The 26,352-nt window shown below is 45.8% G+C and overlaps 1 protein-coding gene and 1 long non-coding RNA gene across 7 annotated transcripts in view; both read left to right on the forward strand.

Annotated features, from left to right (window-relative positions):
* KLHL3 (kelch like family member 3) overlaps positions 1-16,698 on the forward strand; it is a 105,702-nt gene extending 89,004 nt beyond the window's left edge. For 5 of the 6 annotated variants that reach the window (XM_039483361.1, XM_039483362.1, XM_039483366.1 and 2 more), the window contains 5 exons: positions 1,935-2,036; positions 5,750-5,878; positions 10,538-10,678; positions 10,869-11,012; positions 11,327-16,698. In XM_039483361.1, the coding sequence (XP_039339295.1) occupies positions 1,935-2,036; positions 5,750-5,878; positions 10,538-10,678; positions 10,869-11,012; positions 11,327-11,355 (545 nt within the window). In that variant the 3' untranslated portion in view covers positions 11,356-16,698. The remainder of the gene's footprint in view (positions 1-1,934; positions 2,037-5,749; positions 5,879-10,537; positions 10,679-10,868; positions 11,013-11,326) is intronic. The other variant, XM_039483364.1, reaches the window with a different exon arrangement.
* A 605-nt stretch (positions 16,699-17,303) lies between these two features.
* The window catches only part of LOC120370711, a 28,489-nt gene continuing 19,440 nt past the window's right edge, over positions 17,304-26,352 (forward strand). The window contains exons 1-3 of the long non-coding RNA XR_005583895.1: positions 17,304-17,511; positions 18,871-19,034; positions 19,647-19,716. This is a non-coding gene — a long non-coding RNA (uncharacterized LOC120370711). The remainder of the gene's footprint in view (positions 17,512-18,870; positions 19,035-19,646; positions 19,717-26,352) is intronic.

Below are 26,352 nucleotides of genomic sequence, written 5' to 3' on the forward strand. Positions count from 1 at the left end.
TTCCCTCGCAGTAGAAAACAGCAGTTAGTTCCGACCAGTTCTCCACACCTACGTTTCTAGCATTGTGTTTTAACATCTTGTGCTTATTATTTTTTTCCCCTCTAGAAAGTAAGAATTTATTCAACAAGAATTGACACTTCAAAGGGAAATGTTTTCATAGTAAACATCTTTGGTTTTTGTAGGGCTCTTGCTATTCACTGACATTCACTTTAAGTGACCATCCACAGGAACAGCAAAAATCCTGATTTGCTAGTAGATCTGGTTACCGAAGATGGGATTGGAAATGATGGAGATATTTTAAAGTGCTTGTTTCAGAGGCAGCTCACCGTTGGAAAGTATCGGTATTATTGTCAGGGTCTTTTTTTAGCCATGAAATAATAGTTACATTTGCTTTGCACTTGTGCTTGAATGGTTCCAACTAGAGCTGAGCAAATAGTTCATTTCTAAAAACTCTGCCTCTTTCCTGAATGCCTTAATTGTTCTGAAATTCTGCCCACCGTGATCTCTGCAAACATTTCTTGAGCTGTAGTTTGCAGGTGAGCTGTTAAAATAATTGCATTTATACTGAAATTTTCAACTGTGTTGGTTAATTTGGTTTTGCCAGAGGTCATATGGTCTTGTTTTCTTTCTGGATTGGGTTAGATTAAAACTTCTCTCTTAGAATCAGTTTTCTGGTGTAAATACTCCTGATTAGCTTTCTGTAACTATTCTCTAGTATACACTAAAAATTTCCTTTTTAGGTAAATGTTCTTTCCAGTAAACTGTTCACTTGGAACATACATGGAAAGTGATCACAGAATGCAGCACAAATGCAGTCAGAGCAGCCTTATTTAAGAATTTGAATGAACATTAATACAAAAATTTTCTGAAGTATTTGGCCAGCTCTAGTTCAAACCCCAGATTGACCATAGTTTCGTACTGTTTTAAATGGAGATGGATAAACTGGTTTGGATTAAACAAAAGTCTTCTCTGAACTTGTCAAGGTGAAATACTTGCTTGTCACTTCTCCCACACCCTTCCTTGTCCTTCTATTTTGCACACTTCAGTGCTTCCAGGTTCTGCCCAAGACTGGAAGGGGAAGTGCTGAAGCTGCTGCAGGAGACTGCTTTTGCTGTATTTCCAGCTGTATTTCTGAGACCTGTGCACTTCAGAAAGTTCAGATAAGCATCCAGATTTTGGGTGTTTATGCAAAACTAACTGCCCTTTCCGAAGGGCTTGTCTACACAGGCGAGTTTTACCAGTTATATTGGTATAGTTACTGTAATACAGTTATATTGGTGGAACTCCCTGTGTGGACACTTATTCTGAAATAAGAGAGGCTTTTTAAACCCTTGCCAAAGTAACACAAGCCAAGCCAAACCAAAAACACAGCACTTTTGTACTGGAATAAGAATGCCCGCCTGGCTGTTATCCCAGTGTAAGTATAGTGGTTTCAGTTCACACTTAGCTTGTGCTGGTATAACTTTGCAATGTAGACAAGCTGCCAGTTACCTTTACAAACTTGTGATGAGCCAACCTCTGACGGCTTAAAGGGGCAGTTTTTAAAATCTTTGCATTGGACTGATTTGAATGCTGCTTGAAAGGACATTCGCTGTTGGACTGTTCCAGCTGAAGAGCTCAAGATCTAGGCCCCAGATCCAGTCTCTTATTCCAGCACATTAGCAGTGGCGCAGCCCTGGGACAGGGAGTCCTCTGGTAAGGCTCAATAGCAATCTTCCTGGCTGCAGAAGGAGCAGCACTGATGGGCCAGTACCAACCTGCTTTTCCTTGCCTAGCTGGGAAATGGCCACGCAACTGCCATGGGGGCGGGAAAGGAATTGAGAACCTTGGGAAACTTTAGTCCAGGTCACAGGGGAGATGCGTCTCCTAAGGGAGAGAACAGTACAATGCTAATCTTTTTAATTAGAAAACCTCTGTATCCCCTTTTTAACTAGGTCTGGCATCAGTAGAAGCCTATAGCTATAAAACCAATGAGTGGTTTTTTGTGGCTCCTATGAACACAAGAAGAAGCAGTGTTGGAGTTGGAGTTGTGGAGGGTAAGAATAATAGCAGCCGTTTCAGTCACTTGAATACTACTATTTAAAACGAAAACACAAGTGGTTAAAGTCTGAGTTCCTGCAGCGAAGGGGCAGGAGCTGTTCTCCAAGCAATCCCTGAGGTAACCTGTTGCCAGATGAGCACAGGAACAAGCCAGGCCAGTTTCTAAAAGCTGCTTTCTAGATGTTTGTTCAATGATAAAGATTTTTTTTTTTAAAATGTGACTAAATTGCTGCAGCTTTGAATAGTCTCTATTGCATGTCTTGCCATCCACGCTACATGGCACGGGATCTTGATACTGATGCTGGGCCCAACCGCAGCTGGACACCTCTCCTGCTTTGCGTGGGGCATTCTTAGTTTTTTGCTGGGACAATAACGTTGTCTGAGACATTTCTGGTCCGTGAAACAAGGCACCGTGAGGGTGTTTCTGTTGTGGTCATCAGCAAGTATCGTGATAGACAATGGCAACCGCAAGAAGACGACGTTTAAAAATCTGCCCTCCAAAATGAAGGCTGAAGCGCAGTTAAAATCCTGGCACCTTAGTTGGGGGGCACACTGCCAACAAAACCATAAGATTCTGCAGTGTGTGCATCGGACTCACGAGTTGCATTGCCCATCTTGTGTTGTGCGTAAATAGGGAATTTACAGTAACAAATTTCAGTACCATGCCAGCTCGGAGATGGGGCAGGGAAGGATAAGGGGCAGTTGCATTTGTTGAAACAGCCATCAGCATGAACATGTAAGTATGAAAGTTCTGAGATCTGGTTGATTTCATTTTACCTTGCTTAGAATCCAGGGGAACAATCACTTTAGAATAAGAATTTCTTTCCATTCTGTGGAACTTCGTGGCAGTGGTTTTATTATGTAGCCCTAATTGCAGTGGGTTGTAGCTGTCTCCCCTTAGTACAGTATGTAGCGATTGGTTGGTGGAGTTACCCCCAGTATGTTACAAACTCCAGTTCCTGGGTTTGCAAATGGGCTGGTTTGGCCAGTAAATGGGAATGGATTGGACCTTTTTTTTTTTTTTTAAATGGGAGGCGGAGGAGGAGAGGAACTGAAGTCAGTTTCTCTTTAAGTAGTGATAGAGCGGCTAAAAACTGCTTGTGGATTTTAGTAATAATTTCCTTGATTATTGGCATATTCATATGCTTATGATGTGCTTAGTAAACACTGATACTTATGAAAAGCCAAAGTGGGTCATACTCAGTTCAAGTGCCTAACAGAGATTTAAGAAATACTATGGTAACTTTTCTTTTAAACAAGGCAAACCAAATGCATGTGTAGACCCTCTGGAGCAAAAATAGCCAAGTGTCTTGAAGTTGAACAGTTGTTAAATCAGCAGGAGCTAATAACAAATTTGATATAGGGCTTAAGCCACTGCCTGGAGTTCAACAATACCCCCAGAAACTGGATATGGTGAAAATTGACCCGGTGCCTACAGTTATTGACAATATCTAATAGTTGATGCAGACCAACAAATGTTACCTTGGTAGAGCACAGTCAGCACCAAATTATTTCCTGCTTTGATTTGTTAACCTAAAACACCAGCTGGGTTGACGTAACTGCACAAATAAGTGTATTGAATGTCTAAAGAGACCGTAACAATTACCTGTGCACGTATGGAAGTGTAAGAAACTGATCTTGCCAGTGAAGTGTGATTGGACTGACTTTGACTTCAGCCAGTCTTCACCAGTAGGAAGAAAGGCAGCGTGTCCTCCAGCACCTGAGTGCAGGCAGGCTTATTAGCGTTCATATGAGGCGAGGTTCAGACTGGTGCACTTCAGTTGTGCTTAATTTGAGACTCAATTGGTACAAAGGGCTTTTCAGGGCCCCTCTGTAATGGGTGAGCTCAATACTCTGTACTGCTGAGATTAAAATGAAGAGGATAATTAAATGCTTTACATTGCAAATTGGAGAAAGGTGGCAAGGCTTATGGGAGGGTGTTTAAAGTGAAATTAGACAGTATCTATTTATTGAGATGTATAGAACACTAACCAAAAGTTCACGCTCTCGTAAGCCCTCGGCACCTGTGGCACACTCTTAAAAATCCCCATAAATTCCCAGACTCCAGCAGTTACCCACTGACGATGCTACCCAGGAGCAGCATTGGGAAAGATGTAATAATCCCCACTAACAAAGTCACTACCAGAGTCACCCTCTGGAAGGACACAGGTTTCCAGAGTCCCTTAGTATGAAACAGGATAGAAGGAACAAAAGACTGGTGCTGGTTCTGGTTCTTGTGAACCTCTCCCTTGCATGAATCAGCAGTTGCTCATGTGCATGGTCACATAGTCAGTGGTGCTGTGTGTGTAAGGGTCTGTGGTCGGGACCCTGCTGTGTGTGATAACGCTGAGAGAAGGAAAATAACCTGCAGCCTCTTAGAGCTGTAAAGTCGTTAGGGAAAGAAGATGGTGGAAAAGACCAGAGTGATTGTAAAAATGGACAGCAGGAGGGTCACAGAGCAAAGGGGTGAGCGACCCATTTAGGGCCATGTTGTACCTCACAGAATGTAAGTCCTGTAATCCTGTTCACCTCAGGAGGGTTTTGGGCAAAAACTGAGGGTAGAGTTTAATTATTATTTTGTTGACAATGCTGCTCTGAGATACAGCCTCGCTAGATGCCTGTCTTTTTATTCGTTGGTTGGGGGTCCCAGTCGTACACGTGGCCCCTGGCATGCGTCAGCACAACATGATGCTATACGCTCAGTCCAAAGGAGCAGACAACCTTGAGCTGCAGTTACATCATCAGCTCACTTTCGACTGGCAAGGATTCTTCAAAATAGGGATTTAGTGTTTCTCAACCATAGCCTGTTGTGGTAGAGTAGGTTATTCCGTGTTTATCGCTTTTATGGCATCTTAAATATTGCACTGTGTTTTCAAACTGGAAGGTGCTATTGAGGTGAATGTAATTTGACTCCTATGTAAGACCACTGTGAGGTAAATATTAGCTCCATTTTATGAAAGCCGAGAAATTGGAATGTTGTTCCCAAGGCAACATAATTGGCCAAATTCATGGTTGCGATAGTGTCCTAAATAGGTGACACTTCCACATAGTTCTGTGTGTTACACTAGCTTAGTCTCCCTCTGAATCAGTTAGATTCATGCCCACTTACTAACATGTAGCTTGCAGTATATTGCCTTTACGCCTCACCTCTGCATTTGGCTAAGTGAATATAAGGGAGTATACATCAGCATAACGTATGGAACAGACAGAAAATCTAGCAACTGAATGGGCGGATGTAAGGTTAAAGCAGGTGAAAACCTGCTTTAAATGGACTCCTTCCCCTGGGTTCCTGGGTGTGTCAGCTGCAGCAGTTTAGAGTCCCTTACACATCATGAAGTGGGTTTTAGTAGAGCTGAGGGTCTGTTTGTGTTTTCACACTACCTCTGAATTTGGTGCAGTGAATCACTTGGTAGAACTGGATTAGAACTCAGGCCTTCTGGGATCCCATCCTCCTGCATTTCCCTGCGGAGACCGTGTTAATCTTAGCCACTTAAAAATGGGCACATCAATGGTAAATATGCTCTACCTTGTGTATTAGAGTGCCCCCCTCCCCCCCCCCCGAGACCTATCCAATGGCACCCCAGTCTCAATTGGTTTGTCTACAAACTTACGGTAGTCTACAAATGATTGATGATGTACCCTATTATCCTCGGATATTGAATGCACCCATTTCTTTCTGATTAGTCTGTGCCGTGTGTGTTTCTTGCAGGTAAGCTGTATGCTGTGGGGGGTTATGATGGAGCATCACGTCAGTGCCTTAGTACCGTAGAGCAGTATAATCCGGCTACAAACGAATGGACCTATGTTGCTGATATGAGCACTCGGCGCAGCGGTGCAGGTATTGATTCTGAGACACCTTTAAATAAATCTGTTCCCCGCTTCTCGGAAGCATTTAATTCACATACATCCGGCTTTTATTTCCGGTCACTGCATGGTGAGGAAGTGAAGGTGTGTTATTGGGCTGCATAGGTCTCACCCCCACTTAGAGCTGTTGGGTTCCAATGTGGGGACCTGCACTGGTTTCCTTCTAAACTAAAATCCTAGTTTAGATCTAGTAAAAGCTGCCACCACTCAATCAGGTACGTGGATTGAGACACAGTCCTTCCCCAAAATCCTAGGGGATTCCAAGAGCCCCAAATCCATGGAGTTCTTATACCCAGGAGAAATAAACCATTCCACCCTGCTTCCTCCCCCCTCCCTTTTCCTAGGAGAGACACCGGGATCTAACTACAGCGGGATACCTCCCCCTCCCCCTCCCCTGAGAATCCACCCAAGGAAAGGTCAACCAAGTCCTTAATAGAAAAGAATTTTTATTAAAGAATAAAAAAAAAAAAGTCACTGTCTCTGTAACCAAGATGGAACAATACAGGGTCTAAACTTATCAATCTCTGGAGAGAATTCCCCCTCCCCCCTTTCTCAGTAAAAGCAATATCAGCAAACAGGAATAAAGAATTTCCTTTAGCAAACACACAATTGCAAATATAGAACGCAACTCAAAAGACTAATCCGCCTTTCTAATTAATACTCACTATTAAATAGTAGAAACTACTCCAGGAGAACTTGGAGACATGACTGACCTCTCTTAGATCCAAAGAGAGCTCTGAGCAAACAAGGAACACAGACAAAGGCTTCCCTCCACAGAGATTTGAAATTATCCTGTTCCTTGATTGGTCCTCTGGTCAGGTGTTTCTCAGGTTACTGAGCTTGTTAACCCTTTCCAGGGAAAAGAGACCGTAACCCTGATCTGTTTATTTATGACACCTTTAAATAAATCTGTTCCCCGCTTCTCGGAAGCATTTAATTCACATACATCCGGCTTTTATTTCCGGTCACTGCATGGTGAGGAAGTGAAGAAGGTGTGTTATTGGGCTGCTAGTTCTGACTCTGAGAAATGGCATCACGTCTATTGTCTCTGAGTAGCTTCCATATCAAACTTGCCTTGTCCGTATGGTAAAAAGACAGCTTTTCTAATGGCCAGCCCTGGGACCAGAAAGCCAGGCTCTGACTACACCGTCACTTGCACCTTCCACCACTTCATTTCTTGTCCAGTGGGCTTCCTCTTGATTTCCATAGGTCACTGTATAGTAGGTGTTTCATAGATCAAAATTTACCTGCAGCGAGTGACCTAAAAACCAAGTTAAAGCAATTTATTCCAGCTTAACGAGTGCTCCATCTTAACCCAGTTTTTAATGAGTGGACAGGCCAGAGGATTGTAGAAGACAGGGAACAAGGGATTTGTTTCCATTCTTGACTGTTACTAAATTTCTCAGTGCCTTTTCCTAGTCTGTTGGACTGGGGATAATAATACTGAGCCACAGTGCGTAAGTAATTTGTATCCCTGGATGAAAGTTGCTATAGAAGTTTTATCATTATAGTGTAACACGTGCAGTGGAAACTCACTTTTGCTGATTGTGAACATTGTGAAATTGTGTTTAATAAGGTGCAGTTCCCACCCTGCTCTTAGCACTGCAAATACACACTGACTAGGGCCCCAAATCAATGCTTTCCTAGGGGCTCGCCTTTATAACTAGCTGAAATAATAACAGCACATAAGCTTCAGTAAGAATTTTCTCCTTGACTGGTTGTAGCACTCTTCTCTGCAGGACCTCTCTCTGCCCCTGCCTCTAATTACCTCTGTCTCTGATATTCCAACCCTTTAATGCTCCTAGGTTGGAGTTAATGGGGCCCACCTGGTCTGACATCAGGGGGAGTCAGCAAAAGAGCTTTACACCTCTATGCAGGGCCATTGAATCTGCCCCACCCTGTCTTACAGGGGAATAGAATGAATATCCCACAGCGTCAGTCCATGGCAACGTGCATAGCAATTCTGGTTATAATGAATCTCTGCTTTTGGTGAAGTTTCCTTATTAAACTGACTGTGCTGGGAGTCCTGCTTTACACGTACTTCTAATAGGAAACGCAGAGGAAGGAATAGAGTCTCTAATGTTCTGAACATGCTCTCAATTTCCTGCCGAATACTGTTGTTCATTTTCTTTTCCTCAACTGGATATGAGGTGCAGCAAATTACGGCAGTTACCAAAACAGGCAGTGAATTTTCCTCTTCTCAGGGGAAAATGCCAGTAATGGAATTCACTACTTAGAGCAATAAAAAGTGACTATTGGTATAACACTACTCCAATAAATAAAACAACATTCAGTGCCTCCAGCATCATTGGCTCAATGCTGCCATCTAGTGTTCTTTGGGAAACAAGTACTCCTGTATACCAGATAGTTGCAGTTTAATTTGGATTGCTAGCTTCAGGCCCTGTACAGACTAAAAAATACATGTATTCTGGCAGTGCATCGGCAGGCCTCTTTCTGTGTACGAGGTCAACAGTAAAGAATCCCATTCATTCCTGGAAGGGATGTCCTCTCTCTGGATCTGACATACCCTGCATTGATGCAGATGGAAGCCTACAGGCATTGCAGGTGCAGAGGCAGTTTTAGGCTGGCTGGGACATTTCTAACTTTATTTTTCCTCGAATAATCTAATCAGCTTCTTTAACGTTTGGTTGCACTTAATATCTAAAAAATGATGCAGAAAGTGTTGCAATTCCAGTGTGAATATTCCCAAGTGTAACACTTGTTTTCTCATTAGTTACGATTCTGCCCATTTCCCACTGTTTCCCAATAATCACAGGATCAGAACACACACTGGGCCAAATCCAGAGTTACTCCCCTGTACCTGGAATCTGGCCTAATATTGCTGATAGGTTTGTTTCTCTGGCAAGAAAAAGTTAAATACAGTATGTAATAGAGAGTTGCCATGGGCTAGGGCAGTTTTGTTTGGCTGCTGACATCTGTCTGTGTTGCTTTCTTTTGACTCAGCTGGAGGTGGTGCAAACCATCCCAGGTGTGTAGTAGGGATTGGGGCGTACATGTGAATGAGGCCCACTTGGCTAATACTGAGGTCCGATAGGATAGAAATGATGATGGTAGGTCAGGGACAGCACAGCTACCACCTCTGTAGAGGTGGTTGTTTTCTGCCTTTTGTTACTCACGTTCAGTCTGGTTAATTTCTCTCCTGCTGTTAGCTTTTTTCCCATCAGTTACTGCAGCACATCCTAAATCTGGTGCCTGACCCATATCCCTAGTGCATCTATGGGATATGGGTCAGGCATCTAACTGAGCAAGTTGTGGAGGGTGAAATACAAGAACACAATAAAAACCAGCGGGTCCCTTATTTAAGGTGGGGGCTGCAGCTTCGTTCCGTTGGAAACTGCTGCTGGCGGAGGGGCACGTTACAGCCCTGCTCTAGGATCTGAACTTGCTGCTGATTGGTTTTCAGTGCATTAAGACTAGGATGTTTTGATGTGTTATACCATGAGACCTGCTTGCCTAAAACCGCTCCTCTCCCCATGTCGCTGTACTACAGTTGCTAATCACTGGAGGCACTTGAGCAGGGGCCTGCTTGGCTTAAAAGAGAGGGTTTGGCTAGCAGGGAGCTCCCTGGGGGGCATTTGACTTTCGAACTCCTTCCCTTGCCCCAAACAACCTGAATGTGTTGACCTCTAGGGCACGGGGGAGGGGGGGGCTCTGGCTAGTGCATTTCGGAGCCGTCTTTGTTTTATTAACATTCTGGCTGGTTCATTTGACTGGTCTTGACACTGCTGCTGAGAGTAAGTTGCTGGATGTGCTAATTCACATGGATTGTCAAAGGCACCTAAAACAGTGGCTCCCGGCCTCCGTCTGTGGCCACAGGTACAGTGCATATAGCTGGCTGATCACGTGAGGCCGGCTCACCTGCTTCCCTTACAGGGGTCAAGGCCAGAGAGCCTGCGAACGTAGTGGCGGACAAGGAGGAGCCAGCTTAGTTGTCTCTATTCAGGGCAGCTGCAGTGATGTTCAGGTTAAAAGAGGAGCCATGAGCTGGACTGGAGCCATCAAATCACCAGCCAGGGCAGAGGCGGTGCTAGCCCATTGGGAATATTTTCGGGGGGCGCCCTACACAACACACTGGCTCTGGTTCGGGGGAGAAGAGAATGAAGCATCCAGGCAGTATGCACAGGAGGAAGAGGGAGAGAAGAGGTTTCAGTAGCTGGGGCATCGGGACCAGAGGAAGAGGGAGAAGGGAACCAAGGACAGAATGGTCAGTGCAATGGAGGTGGAGGAAACCAGCAGGCAGAGCTGCTGGGGGAACAGAACAGCTGGGGCAGAGGGGAGGAAATGAAGAGCAAAATATAGACCATGTGATTAACCTGCATTTCAAAAAGGCAAATGCACATGAGGGCGAGAGCTAAATATGCAGTAAATACCTTCCCACCGTGACTGCTCGTACACAGAACTGTTGTGGCTGCAGTCATGCTGTTCCACAGTCACGAATGGGAAGGGAGGTGTCCAGGAGACAGACACTCTCTCGCGCTCTTTCTCAACGCGTGATCCGCATTATGGACACGACTAACCCAGCACACTAGACAGCCCTATTAAGTTCGCGGTGCTAAGGATGTGAAATGTCTGTCCTGTCCGGGTCCGGCTAATTCTGTTCTCTGCTTGGCAGGCGTCGGTGTTCTCAGTGGACAGCTGTATGCTACTGGAGGGCACGATGGTCCCTTGGTGAGGAAGAGTGTGGAAGTTTATGATCCAGGAACAAATACCTGGAAACAAGTTGCAGACATGAACATGTGTAGAAGAAATGCAGGTAACCACTGTTTGTGTTCTGCCTGTATCTTCATTTGTTTCTTCGGTCATGGGAGTGTATTTAATGGTACTGCGTGAACACTGTTAAAATGCAAGACTTTGGATGTACAGGCTCCTGTAATGAAGAAAAGGGTGTGTGTGTAGTAGGATATAGTATCTAGAGTTTAACAGTGTGTCCGTTTTATTCGTAGGTGTGTGTGCTGTGAATGGGCTACTCTATGTGGTTGGAGGAGATGATGGTTCTTGCAATTTGGCCTCTGTAGAGTATTATAATCCTGTCACCGATAAATGGACATTACTGCCAACGAATATGAGCACTGGAAGAAGTTATGCAGGTAAATAGTCAGGGGAAGAGGTGGGAACAGAACTCAGGACGTGCCAGCTCCCACATATGTGCCCAGCTGCCCCTACCAGGTCAAGGAGTGTCTGTTCCTTAACCTGAGGACTGTGCCTCCTGGCCGCTTGGTCTTTTCATTTGATGCCCCACAGGGCTTCCATTGGAGAGGGTCTCTTCACAGAATTGGGGATGCCGACTTTCTTTGCATGCCCTAGCTGGTGGTCTTAGGCTTTGCAGCATGTGCTTGTTGCAGCACAACCCAGCAGTTGCGCCGAAGCTTACGTGAGGTCTGTTTGTCCGTTCTCTCAATAGGTGTGGCTGTGATTCATAAACCATTGTGACACCTACTCCAGCTAATGCAAGGAGCAGCAGTGAAGTGAATCTCAGTGGGTGTTCTCGAGGAGATGCCTGACACCTGATTGAATCCAACTTATTGCTGTTGAACTCCTAGTGTGGCAAGTGCTGCATTAAGAACTTCCCTTTCCGTGGATAGTGCAGCAACGTGCCAATTCCAAGGTGTTGCTTGTTGTCCTTGGTGCAATCAATTCTCTCTGAACAGCCGGTTTCCTGGGATAAACATTGTGCTTAAACTGATACCGGAGAGACTGAATTTCGTGTGTGAAACAAAATGCTACTGTAGGGCATGTGAGTAAAAACCAATATACTGAATGTCTTCACTACTGATACTTTGTACACACCTTGAGTTAAGCTATTTACTCACTGCTCCTGGAACTTACTACTGACAGTGGAATCTTCTAACCACCAATCATCAGAAATATACTGGATCAGGGTGCTGGCTTGTGTTTGACGCTGTCTCAGTCACATGTGTATGTCACTGGACAACTGTATGTATCCCTAGCACACTTAGGATATGATTGGAGATGTACTTTCGACGATTGTTTTGCTAGTCACATAGCTGCTTTTAAATACAGGATAGGATGTGCTGGGCAGTGGCTTGCCCAGAGAAAGGTGAATACCCCACCACCCATAGGTTGTTAATCCCACAGAAATATGCTGCTCTGGAGGGGCTTATTGCTCCCATAAAACGTGTACTGTTCAAACTAAAAATCAAGGAAGAAAGTCATACCTCTGTGTCCTGCATTTCAAGGCCATTTTGGAACAGAGCATTTAAACATAAAGGTGTCTCTTACTGAGTCACTGACAGGTCTCGCCTGTATCCAGCCAAATAATCCTCCCCGCCCCCCAAGAAGTGATTAAAGACCAAGATAAAATGCCTACAGTGTCTTAACGCTTCCAGAAGAGGGAAATCGTATTCTTCAGTGTCATTGTTCTCGTTTTTAAAGTGTTTTCTGTGTTAAATACTTTCTTCCATCCATACCAAGTAGTTAGCAGGAGCCTTTATAAGATCCTTCCAAAAAGGGATTTTAAACAGTGAAAGCTGGGCTCTGCTGTGACTTTTAATAATCTCACTTGTACCAAAGTCCTGCTAGTTTGTTTTCCCTTTGAAAGGATGGAGTCAGCTTGCAAATTGTATGTGTGACTCCCAGCATACCCTGCTGCTGGGAATCATGACGCACTTCTGAGTATCTGCTGTAGTTCAAAGTAACACCAAAGGGTCCTGAAAGATGTTTGGGGGGCAGGGAGGGGGGAATAAAAGGTTTCCTCTGAGTTCTTTCCCCCCCGCATCTCACATAACTTTGTGCGTTTTACAGGACTTTTGGTAGAGTCAGTTTCACTGTTTTCCCTTATAGCCAGTCAGAACTTTCCTATACAGGGAAATAGACCTGCAGAATTACAGCGGTATTAATATTCTGGCATAGCTATAATGGTATAGCTCCCAAAGTAGACTGAGACTTGAAGGTCAGAAGGGACCATCATGATCATCTAGTCTGACTGCCTGCACATTGCAGGCCGCAGAACTTCACCCATCCATTGACTGTATTCCAGAATAAAAGTGACTTTTTCTAGTGTAGCTTATATTGCTTTGGAGGCAGTTTAAGCTTACTGAAGAAGTTACTTGCATTACAATATTCTCTTTGGGAGTTATACCACTACAGCTCTGTCGGAATATTTATACCGCTATAAGTCTGCTGGTCAGTTTTCCCAAGTGGACAAGCCTTCAAAATCTCCTTCCTCAAAAAGCTTTCAGTATCTCCCTTGCTCTTAGAAACATCAACATGGGAGTAGAAAAACCCTTTAAAATGGTTTTTAAAGAATATAAAAACAAGTCATGATGTGCTGATTTTAAAGGGCGATTGATCAGGAAGGGGAATGTTTTAAAATGCGGGGCTTGTCTACATGGCAAACTGGAGTATAAATCTACACTGCGTTAGTTTGCCATGCGCTAACTGGCTGTGACAACAAAGTGCACTAAGGAACTTCTAGCGCATGGGAGCAGGGTCCACATGCCCAGCAGGCTAGTGCACTGTAGATTTACACCCTGTCTTGTGCAATAAGTCTCCATGTAGACAAGCCCAAGTAGACTTCAAAAATGCACGGTGATAGTGTCCCTTTAACCTGGATGCCTGTGGCTCAGCCCCATTGACTTCAGTGGGAGCACTGCGCAGGCATCTGAGCGAGGCATTTGATCCTCTCTGGGGAATGTTCAATAGCATCCACTCATTCTGTGTTGGAAAGCGAAAAGTGACCTGCCCACTGGAATGACAGTATTGATATTAGAGAGACAAGGTGGGCGAGGTAATACCATTTATTGGACCAACTTCTGTTGGTGAGAGAGACCAGCTTTTGAGCCTCACAGAGCTCTTCTGCTCCGGGATAGGTACTCGGAGTGCCAGAGCCATCAGCGAGGTGGAACAGATTGTTTAGCATCAGTAGTTAGCACATCATCCCAACCGCGACAACTACACTGCCTACAATATTGATATTGGCAGCTGGGGGGTTGTGCGTCGGGTGAGGGGGTTCTGGAAATAAGTCAAGCAAGCAGAGCCTCCCATGAACCCTCCTCCACCCCTCACGCCGTGCTCCACAATCTGTATATCCGAACGAAATCAGTGAAATTAGTAAAAATAATGGCTCTGCCAGCTGATGCTTTACTGTTGTGTTGGTTCCATAACTTGCTTGCCAGGAGTCTGACGTAAAGGCCGTTGAAATTGATGGGAGTCTTTCCATGGACTTCAGCGGGCTTTGGCTTGGGCCCTAAGAGGCATCCTCACCCCTGACAAATGAGATCCTGTCACACGTCACCGAACCACCAGCATTCATCCCTAAATAGCTACTCACCAGCCGTTACACGTCAGCTCTGGGTAGTCTGTCCAGTACTACGTAAGATGAAGTCATTCTTAAATTAATTCCATAGCCCATGGCAGTGCATTTTTGAGTAGTTCCGGAACATCTCACATGGGGTTATAATGCACAAGATGAAAGGTTGAGCCTCTTTAACTACGGAATTGGTGCACTCATCTTTTGGGACAGTGGGTTTTGGTGTCTTATTGCTATTCGAAAATGGCATTTACACATACACGTGGCCTAAGGAAAACCACTAGCCCCATGTGCATACTGGACATGGCTAGGACCCTGATAGTTGGTCAGGGATCACTAATTGTGTTTTTGTCTCCAAAGCTGTTTCTTATCAATAGGAAATGATGCTTCTTTCCTTCCTTCTCTAACGTTGCAGCGTTATGCAAGTCAAGTGACCTCGTTTTTCAGCTATGCAATATCAGCATCTGTAACACATGACAAGCCACTTGTAATATCCCCTAAAAATGCTTTTGAAGTTGTCTTACTGGATGTGTGGTCTAATGTTTGTATTAATTCTGAGCACCTGAGCCAGATCGTTTCAAATATTGCCTTTTTTAGGACTGAAAATGTAGCTTTAGAGCTAACAAATTTTAATGTAAATATTTTTATAAGATAATTTTTAAGAATTTTTGGATTACTTTTTATTGTCCTTGAAGACGTTATGTTCCATTCTGTATCAAATTCTTACACTCTAATGCAGTTCTTGCCCGCTGTGATGTGGGTGTGAATTTGAACATTTTCTGCACAAGAAATTTCAGCGTTGTAACTAAGGTGGGATAAATTCTCTTTGCTCTCGTGTTAATTCTAACACATTAAAAGGATACTGCTGGGTTCAACATTATGAATTTAAAATGATTTCATTACTTCAGTTGCGAAGAACAACATCGTAGATTATTAGATTTAAAAAAAAAAAGAATTTTAAATGGCTAATTCAACTTTCTCCTTTTCTGCTGTGGATTTAATCTTTGTTGTTCACTCAGCTCAGACAAGGAAACCAGGCTGACTCTAGTCAGTTTCATTTTCAGTCTCTTTCCTATGAACTGAATGCTGCAGTTGGTTGGGTTGTAATGTAGGGAGATGTGTTTGAGCCCAAACCTAATTATGAAAGCAAATCTGATAACTGCAGGAGGTTTTGCAAGGCCCTTTTTATTTCTTTCCAAGCTGAGCACTGATCCCTTTGCAGGGTCAGGGCCTTGGGCCTGGTCTACACCTAAAACTTAGGTCGACCTAGCTGTGTTGCTCAGAGGTGTGAAAAATACCCCTGAGGAATGTAGTTAAGCCATCCTAACCCCTGATGTGGACATCGCTAGGTCAGTGGAAGAATTCTTCGGTCAACCTAGCTACTGCCTCTCAAGGGGGTGGATTTACTACAGTGACGGAAAGCTTGTAGCTGTGCCACTAAAATGTTTGTAGTTTAGCGGTACCCTTGGATTCCCTAAGGGTGGCTTGTTGGGGCCCCAGTGAGTGAGGAAGCTTTCTTCAGATCTAGGATGTATACACAGAGCCTGACTGCTTTTCCTGCAGACAAATGCCTGTCAAGAAGTTTATGTGCAAATGCAAAGTCACTTCCAACATAATTGGTTGCCTCAAGTCTTTTGGTTGTTTTTTAAAGTGAGTTTTGAATCAGCTCCACATTTTCTATTTGGGACCAATAGGTAATTTGGGGTGATCAAAACCAATTTTCTGTTTATTTTATCTAGATCCTTTTTCTATATATAGTGGTAAAGCTCTGTAATTACCATAAAGACACGTGGCAACGTTGCGTGGCAACTCAATGAAAGCTGACTACTGTTCTCTTGTTTGTGCTATTTGAAGACCAAGGTAAACCATTCAGTAATTTGTGGTGCCTACTGATCAAACAGGAGCAATGGCTCAACAGCACACTCCATTTTGTGGTTTAAAACTTTGGGGGGATTCATATCTAATGTCAGGGCTCTTACACCATTGATTTTAACAGACACACACAAAATGGGATGGGTGTATAAATAATATCCATGTTAGGATAATCTATTGCTCCAAACTACAGTGTTTGGGAATATATTATGTGTTATAGTGTGGAAGTAAGCGAAACGAATTCATTAATCTTTTCTATTCTTATCTTTGATTATGAGATTATAAATTATTTTATGTCCCTCTGCAGTGGCAAAAAGGAAATGTTAAGGTTTAATTTGTATGTTTTAAGTGTAAAATAATTTTAAAATAATGGAAGAGCGTGAAAGAGTTTACCTGGCTGCAGAGTTTTGTTTTTGTAAAACACTGTCAGGATAATGGCTGATGCTACGACACAGTCAGCTGGTTGATTCCTTAAACCTGTCTCTCTTTTTTGGCATAGGTGTCAAGGACCAAATCTCTTGTGAAGTGATTCACTTGACTTATGTCTTGTCCATTTTGGCAAACAACTCAAGAAATGGTTTTCATAGAAACACTTAGAACTTTAACAGGAAATTACATTATAGTTTCCAATACACTTGCTTTCATTTGAATAAAAATTGACTAATGAAATTCCTCCTGGTCAATTTGATTTGTGACATTGAGGCACGGCTGTATTGAGGTGCAGGGATGGGATTTTAATTTTTTTTAATGCAGTATATACAGGCTCTGATCTCGCAACTCGATCCGCACAAATGGACTCTTACTACACCTGGAGCCCATTACAGGATTCGGGCCACAGTTTGATATAAATAAACTAAATTGCTGTGGCAACTGACAAGAATCCTGGAAATCGATCGAAGACTCCCATAGAATTCCCTCTGCAGTCCACAGAATTTTTTTTTAAATCATTTTACGAACATTCTTTTTATTATGTTTTACATGGTACATGCGGAAGCATCCTCCACTGAGGACAAATTTGAAAACATGTAACATGTTCTGAGTGACCTACCTGCTGCTTGCAGCATTGCCACGTTGTCAGTGGTCACTGCAACAGATCTGAAGGCTCTGTGTCTCAAGTTGGTTGGAGCAGAGGTTGCTCTCAGACTCTCCATTATGTCAGCTTACAACAGGGTGAGGGACATGCTCCTTGGGATACATGTGCAAAGCTGCAGGTCACAACCACTCAGGAGAGCTGGCGATGCTGGGAGTGGTTCAGCCGCATCGAGGAAAGGACCCCTTCCTTCATAGGCTCCTGCAGTGATCCTGATTGCACAGGTCGCCCTCTCGCGCTGTGTGCGCTGGTGCCAGGGTTTGGCCTTAACTGCACTGATTGAATCTTAGCCACCCTGTTCAGGTCTTATTTTCAGGCAGAGTTTGAGAATCATCCTAGAGGCACCAAAAGTTAAGTAAGTAATAATTGGAGATATACCAATCTCCTAGAACTGGAAGGGGCCTCGAAAGGTCATTGAGTCCAGCCCCCTGCCTTCACTAGCAGGACCAATTTTTGCCCCAGATCCCTAAGTGGCCCCCTCAAGGATTGAACTCTCAACCCTGGGTTTAGCAGGCCAATGCTCAAACCACTGAGCTATCCCTCCCCTCCTGCCTCTACCGTCCCCTCTTGCCCCTCATAAAAGAAAAATGTTCTTACTGTACTTGCATCACAACCCTTGGGTCATGTGCCTGTCTTGTGATCACGGTGAACACTATAGGGGTTGGTTTCTCTAGGTCATGGTTTTGAAGTACATAGGCAGGGCTGTGTTGAATTTGTTTATTTTTTTAATGCAATTTTCATGGGCTCTCTGTACTTCTTCCCATCACCAGTTTCCTTTCCTCTTTAAGGGCCCCAAACCACGGTGACTGGCCTTTCCACTGAGGAGGAATGGCTGAAATTTCCCTTTGAAACCTATTATTGGGCACCGAGGCTGGCTGGAGGATTTTGTGCAGCATGGAGTGTGCTACCTTTCTCTAGTTCCTGTACCTCTACATCCCACCTAGCTCCTGTTAAAGTGGGGTCAGACGGAGCTAATGCTGATCAACAACCCTGGGGCAGGTCCAGGCAAAAACTCTAGTGATTGAATCAAACACATACTCATTTATTTTGAATGATGTGTTTTTACACTGGACTGAGGATTAGACCAAAAAAACACTTAGTGCTTCATAGCCGTTTTCCGTGAGAGAATTTGTGTTTAATATAATCCGCTCCGACTTTAATTCCTCCTGGATTGTTCCTAGGCATTCTCTTCTTGGCAACTGCTTTGGATATTAGGAAAAACTTTTTCACTAGTAGGGTGGTGAAGAACTGGAATGGGTTACCTAGGGAGGTAGTGGAATCTCCTTCCTTAGAGGTTTTTAAGGTCAGGCTTGACAAAGCTCTGGCTGGGATGATTTAGTTGGGTTTGATCCTGCTTTGAGCAGGGGGTTGGACTAGATGACCTCCTGAAGTCCCTTCCTACCCTGAGATTCTATGATTCTATGATATACTTTGCTAGACGTAAGATACCTGTAAATATTGAATGCGTATGTTAATGCAGAACAGAAGCGTACCCAAGGACATCCCCAAACTCCACCATAGTTTTCTGGTAAGGAACTGAGAGTTGTGATTCAACATAATTGAAACAGATCCTTGGATCCTGTGGTAGGCCATAGAGACCTTGGTACATAGACCGCATGCGCGCATATATGCTGTCTGTTCTCTTAATGCTCCCTGTGGGGCTGCAGTGCTGGAAATAGGCACTTCATTGACATTCTCTAATTAACTCTTACAGTCTGCTGTAGATTTGGCAGAGTAATTCTTTGCTGGAAGCCATTGATGGACACTGCTGTTTAACCAGATGTACCAGTCTGTCCAGAATCAGACCTGTCAGGCTGCAAATGGTTTTCGGGAGGATGTCGATGCAACATTGCTCTGTGCCAGAGGATAGGAGTGAAGGTAGGATTTTGGGCGGGGGGCGGGTGGGATTGTGAATGTGGTAAAGTTACAGTGATCAGGAAAAGTGTTTTGTCACTTGTCCCTAACCAAGGACCCAATGCTGAGCTCCTTCCTCAAACTAGCCCTCAGTAAAGTCTGGGAGTTTTGCCTGACAAAAGACAAATTAGACTTTAAATTAGGGTTTGACCCCCTGGTACCAGATCTTTGGTGACTCCAGTATTTGAAATATGATGCGACTAGTCAGGAGGGCTTGGGAGTAAAAAGGTGGTTGTAGGTCCTGTTTCTTTTCCTGCCAGAACAAATGTCCTTTTCCCTGTGGAAATGGGAGGGTGAGTAGAGAGAAGACACTGAGCATTTTAAAGCTGGAGGCAGAGCCCATGCATAGAGCAAACACCCTAGACAATCAGTTGAGTGCAGACAGTTACTCATGAATGATTTCTATTGCACTAGCACCTAGAAGCCCCAGGCACGGCCCAGGACCCCATTGTGCTAGGTGCTGTACGAAGCTAGGACAGATTTTCACTTAGTTTCAAAATCCATAGGGCATGTCCATGTTTAAATCAAATTCCTCTGGTGCAGATGTATTTAATACCCCTTCCTTCCTTTGAATAGCAAGGGACGGGTCCTAGGAATCTAAGCACTGGCTTCAGGACGCACCTAACTCTGGAGACCCTGTTCCAAGGTAAGTGGAAGCTTCTTAGACGCAAGGGGTGGTGAAGAACCATGAGGCGTACAGCTGGGGCTTGTTTCCTGTACCCAGTCCTCTCTAGTAATGCTACAGCCCATGGCACATACCCCTGCTGGGAGCATTTCATTCCCAGCTGAAATTGGAGTACACTTTGTAGCTTGCCCAATAGGAGGTTCCAGCGATAGGGTGAATTGAACCTCTCACAGCAGCTGAGAGATGAGCAAGGTGATTGTTCGTAGGTAAAGCACCTGGGAGTGATGTCGTGCTGCCTTGTAGTTAAACAGACACTGCTGCAGCCTGCGTGGCGATTGTCAGCATGGGTGGATTTGTGTGAGGTTTTCAATTCATACTTACACCACCAGAGGCCACCACACATCTAAACAATGGGCAAAATAGTCCAGACAAGAAAGCCATTTACAGGCAGAGCTGGGGGAGCCGGGCAATGCTCAGGTTCCCAGGTGAGTGGCTGCTCTGAGGGTGTCCTTCAGCAGAGATCAGAAGAAATTCCTCTATGGCTTTGCTGTGTGTTTTGCTCCTCTCCCAGTGTGAATCCTGCTTGAGCTGGGGGCTTGAGCTTTGTCCCTATGTGTAGCAACTAGGTGATGTATTGTCCCTTTACATGCAGCGCAGGTGCTGGGCAGTGCAAACACAGGTGCATTCAGTGACGGAACTGTACGACGCATTATGCCCTGGGCACTCAAACAGAATTAATAGACCTGCAATTACCCAGTAAACCACTGTGGATAGGGATGGGTGTTCCTTTACCTTCCTCTACAATTAGTTCCCTTATTCTGAACAGTAAGAGTTTCCAGCGCCAGAGACAGCCTCCTACGCCTGTCGCGTCAGCACCTTTCTGTGGCAACTTTGCACCTCAGAATTTCACAGTATCTCAGAGGGACTGATTAAACCCTTTATGAAGCTGCATCCCACATTAACCTGCTGCACTCTCGTTATTGCTACAGGATCAGAGCCCCATTGGGCTAGGCACTGTACACATCTATAGATAGACATGGTCCTTGCCCCTACGAGCTTACACTATAGGAAGACAAGCAATATATAAAAGGTAGGGGAGTGGGAAACAATCTCTCTCTCTATCTATCTAAATCTGTTTCCCACTCCCCTACTTTTTATATAGCTATATATAATATGATCTTATACATAAAGTAAATTATGGATTTCCCCCCATATTATGAAAATTAAGAATACCTATTTCTTACATAGCATATTTAGCTGTAGATCTCCAAGCGTTTTACAGAGGAGGTTAGTGTCATTATCCCCATTTTTACAGATAGCGAAGCTGCATAACTGAACGGTGGAACTCACTGCCACAGGATGTGGATGAGTTGAAAAACGTTGCAAAATTCAAGAGTGCACATGCATATGGATAACAAGACTATCCAGAGTTATAACAGTAAATGCCAGAAAAAAAGTTTGAAAAGGTTTTAAAACTTGATGCTTCAGGGCTTACACCAGTCTCTAACTCAGGGGTGGGCAAACTTTTTGGGCTGAGGGCCACATCTGGGTGGGAAAATTGTCTACAGGGCCGGGGCAGGGGTTGGGATGCGGGAGGGAAGGGTTTGGGGTGTGGAGTTCAGGAGGGGGTTGGGGTGCAGGTGGTTGGGGTGCAGCAGGGAGCTCAGGGCAGGGGGGTGGGGTGCAGGAGGGGTGCAGGGTTCAGCAGGGAGCTCAGGGCAGGGGGTTGGGGTGTAGGAGGAGTGCAGGGTGCACGAGGGGGCTCATGGCAGGGGGTTGGGGTGCAGGAGGGGTATGCGGTGTACGAGGGGGCTCATGGCAAGGGGTTGGGGTGTAGGAGGGGTGCGAGGTGTTGGCAGGGAGTTGGGGGGCTGCCTGCGTGCCATGTCCCTGGCCCCGCGCAGCTCCAGGAAGCACTGCAGCCCCTAGTGGGAGGGCGGGAGCTGAGGGCTCCATGTGCTCTGCCCTTGCCGCACCTCCAGGTACCTCCCCCGAAGCTCCCGCTGGCTGTGGTTCCCCGTTCCCGGCCAACGGGAGCTGCGGGGGGCAGTGCCTGGAGGCAAGGGCAATGCACAGAGCCCTCTGCCCCCCCCACCCGAGGGCCGCTTCTGCAGAGCAGCGCGGGGCCCGCAGTGCCACAGGGGGCAATCCCGTGAGCCAGATCCAAAGCCCTGAGGGGCCAGATCCAGCCCGCAAGCCGTAGTTTGCCCACCCCCGGTTTAACTAATGGTTGTCTGGAGGAGGCCTTCCCAGAGGGAAGATTATTCCATTGGTTTCCACTGAGGGCTTTTGTGCACTGTTTGAATCACCTCTTGCTGGGCAAGGCTGGAGACAGGCTAGTGGACTAGATGGACCAGGAGCCTGAACTAGTGTGGTGATTCATATGTTGCTAAACACATAACCCCTAAAATATATAAAAATAAACATTTGTACTGACCGTAGTAAATAAGTAATAAGGTACCTCAGCTGTCTGCCCTCAGCCTACCTCTTGAAATGATGGCTAGTTATCTGGGGCCGTCACAGCAGCAGTGGGTTTTGAGAGGTGTTTTGAAGGAGTAGAGGGTATTAGACTGATGGTAGGGACAGAAAAATTAGGATTCCTTTCTCAACAGTGTAATAGGGGAAATACAGAAGTGGCTGGGAGGGCTTTAGTTGTGGTAGGGCATGAAGGTTAGATGGGACTTGTCGAGGAGGGTGTGGGAGGGTCCTGAAGGTGAGGCTGAGGGGTGGAGTGGAGGGTCCCGAAGGTGAGGCTGAGGGGTGAAGGTGAGCGTGTGGGGAAGGTCCTGGAGGCAAGGCTGAGGGGTTGGGGGCAGAGGGTCCTGGAGGTGAGGCTGAGGGGTGAAGTGGAGGGTGTGGGAGGGTCCTGAGGTGAGGCTGTGAGGGGAAGTGATTAGTATCTAGGGGCTTTAGAAGGGATGCAGGGCAATGTTTGGCAGCAGGAAACGGATTTTAGATGAACCTGCTTGTCACCTCGCCCCCAGTTGTCACCTCTCCATCCCTTTCTCCCTAAGCAACATATAAAGCACCTTCCCTTTCACAGTGATGAATGTGGAGCCCCCCTTTCTGTGTTCTGGGCTTGAGAGCACCTGCCTTTTCCTGTGCCTAAATGTTTCACGTGCTGGAGCACTGGCTGTTCTCAGTCATGCAGTCTGTGGCTATTGTGCAACTCTTCGTTTCAATATAAGTGTTTGGGAGACAGCGGCGGCTCCAGGCACCAGCACTCCAAGCACGTGCCTGGGGCGGCAAGCCGCGGGGGCGCCCCGCTGGTCCCTGGGAGGGCGGCAGTCAGGCAGCCTTCGGTGACTTGCCTGCGGGAGGTCCGCTGGTCCCGCGGATTCGGCGGCAATTCGGCGGCGGGTGTGCCGAAGCCACAGGACCAGCGGACTTCCCGCAGGCAAGCTGCCGAAGGCTGCCTGACTGCTGTGCTTGGGGTGGCAAAAAAGCTAGAGCCACCTCTGTTGGGAGAGACTCTAATTGCCTAGAAATGCACAGTCTGTCACAGCTTTAATAACTTATCTTGGAATCTCCCATTAATGCATTCTGAATTACTTTTTGGAAGAATATATTTAACACAGGCCATGTTTAAACTGCGGTAAAATAAGAAAAATCAGAAAAGATCCATATTCTGGAAGCACAGAGACATTTTTGGGTATAAGTTTTCAAGAAGGCACTTCCCTTTTGTGGTCATAATTGGAACCTGCAACAACTGTGCATGTATTTTTCGCGCACTGTTGAGTTGTGATCTCTGGGTATTTGTGTCTATAACCATCTAATTACCTAAATCAAGTGAGCGTGTGATTCTATGGCTATAACTCTTCTCCTGCTGCTGTCTGGGAACCCCTTCGTTAACTCACATCTAATAGTTGATTAAGGTGCTGTAAGAATAATAATAATGATTAATAATAATACAGGAAGCTTATTTAATGCTTCACATCTGTGGTGGCTGTGATTCATAAACCATTCACATATGAATGCTGCCAGAAGGAAGTGAAAAGAAGTGACCCCTGCTTGGTGTTCTGAGGAAGGTGACTGCCACCGGAGTTCATCTATCTCATTAGTATCAGATTCCTAGCATGACAAATAGACCTTAGAAATGAGAACTTCACTCTGGCAATCGTTCTGCGCTGGATGATGCAGCAGTGTGAAAAACCTGTCGGGAACATGCTCCATGCTAGAATGGGCTGACACCCGGGATGAAAGTAGCCCAGTGTGCTTAGCTCTGATCGTACCGACTGTTGAAGGAAAACCTCTTGGTGCGCCAAGGTCAACGAGTGACACCTTATGTATAGCATGGAGTGTGTTCAAGAGGGGATGGTCCATGTTACCGCACTACCTGCTGCACAGCTACTACAGCATGTTCTCATCTGTCATGCTAAGAGTTCAATAATAAGATGAATAGCGGCAGGTGTCAGAACACCCAACAGGCATCTGCTGCTCCTGTCTTGAGTAGGTGTCACACCGGTTTATGAGCCACAGTCACACCTGTTATGAGAGAGGCTTATCTTATATGCATATCCTATCGGAGCTATCTTTAGGGAATTTCCTGGTTGATGCTTTTTAGAGGTCAGAATATCCAGGGCCAGCTGCAGGGGTGATGGACAGAAACACCACAGGCCTAGGCCATAACAGTGCCGCCAAGCAGGGAGGGGTATGGTCAGTGTGGGCACGTGTTCCCTTAGCTGGCAATGGCAGCTCATACATCCTCCCATCAGATTATGAAGCCTCTGGGGGATGGAATGGAGGAAGAATGAGAGAACAGTGGAAGGTGGGGATGCCCCCCAGGGGTCAGAGCACACACGAGATGGGGGAATGAGAGAGAGATCAAGGGAGGCAAAGGTGCTCTCCGTGAGAAGAGGGGAGAGCCTACAAGAGAAGAAGGGATGCTGGCAGGAGAGTAGAGGTGTGGCAGAGAGAGAGAAGACTGGGGAGAGGACAACGCCACAGAAGAATTGAGAGCAAGGGGAAGAGGCAGAGTGGCATGGCACAAGGTAAGGGAGGTGTGGAGGAAAGAGATCAGGGTGTGAAAGCAGGGCCTGAAAGAGGGGAGAGGATTCCAACAGGGCACCTGGATATGAAAGAGTGGATATCCCAGTGGCAATCCTCTGTGCCATCCTGTTTCCCCAGAGCTATTGAGTGTATCTATGCATGTGTGCGTACACACGCTAATGGGCATTTTCAGCTGTTGTGTTAATTTTACAAAAAGTAAAAACCCTTAAATATGAACTAACATTACAGGGCGTGTGGGTAGGAAAGTCTAGATATTGCTATTTTTATGATCTGTTGCGCTCGGGATCCATATTTAAATCGTCCTCCTGGAACAAAGATGCATAATTAGATTTTTCCTAAATTTGCTTAAAATGGCGTAGGGGGAAGGAAGTAAATAATAAACGCGCCCCCACTGATTTGTACTGCGTTTAGCCAAGTGTAGAGAGATTAAAAAGTGAAAACAGTTGAAATGCACTAGAATATCATGATATTAAAAAGTGACACGATGCCTGGGCAATCGGATTTGATTTTGACTATTGAGAAGGAGAGTGAATGTTGTGGAGAAAATAACACAGGTTTTTGGTCCCCAGAGATTAGCAATACTGAAGTGATGAACTAGTATCATTTCATGTGGGCGTGACAAACCCAAGGGGATGATGGGGGAATCGCTCTCCGCCTGCCCACTACACCTCTCTGCAGGCCATATGGACCTTGTAACTGAGCATGTAGGAATAAAAAGGGCTGTCTGTCTATCCCCTCCCAGGAGCAGGCAAATAGGGAGTGAATGGGAGAGAGAATGAAAGAGCAAAGAATTGGCTCCACCTCCCCCCCCCCCCCCCAATTGTCAGCCAGTACAATTTGTTTGGAATTTGTTTTTGATAAAGGTCAGCATTTTAGCGCCATCCCCAGATTAAGGAGGAAGGAGGGAAGGGAATGTGTCTCTGAACCACGGTGCTTCCTGGGTTGGTGTCGTTTATGTACCATGACAACCGGATTAAATAATTTGGGGGCCTGGTACACTATGGGGATTGTCCATGCCCCTTTCACTCATATTTGGTCCTGCTGCCCTCTGTGTCACAACAGAGGGGTGTCCAGGCCAAACCTGAGCAGCACTGCGCCCGTGCTCTGCCTCTGTCCCAGCTGCTGCCAGCCCTGCACGACATGAACAGGGGCTGCTCAGCAAAGCTCTCCCACCCCACACAGACCTCCAAGTGCCCTTCTCTCCCCACATATATCCCCAACAACTCTCCACCACCCCTCACTTATCCTGACAGCCTTCCCCACATCCCAGCAGCCTTGATGTCCATCCTGTTCCACTCCCCCACCCTCCCCCCATGCTGCAGCCCTGTTGGTCACTGACTCCAGCTTTCCCCCAACAGCCCCCCACAACTCACTCCACTCCCAACATCGCCCACAGCCTCCAACACTCCTCACCCCCGAGCCCACCAATAACTCACCCCCCTTCCCTCACTCACCATCCCTCACTGGCAACCCCCCCCCCCCAGTCAGCGCTTGCTCCTGTCCCAGGCTTGGGTGGCTCCTCCCAATGCCAGCCACCCAATGGCTGTGCTCTCTCCCTTTGCCTGCCCTGCACTCACATAGCGAGGGCCGAGTGAGTGGTGTAACCTAGCACGTGTGGGGCACAGCTCCACCCAGGTTTGTCCCGTT

The sequence above is a fragment of the Mauremys reevesii genome, linkage group 8 (assembly GCF_016161935.1).
Source record: "Mauremys reevesii isolate NIE-2019 linkage group 8, ASM1616193v1, whole genome shotgun sequence".
Lineage (NCBI taxonomy): Eukaryota > Metazoa > Chordata > Testudines > Geoemydidae > Mauremys > Mauremys reevesii.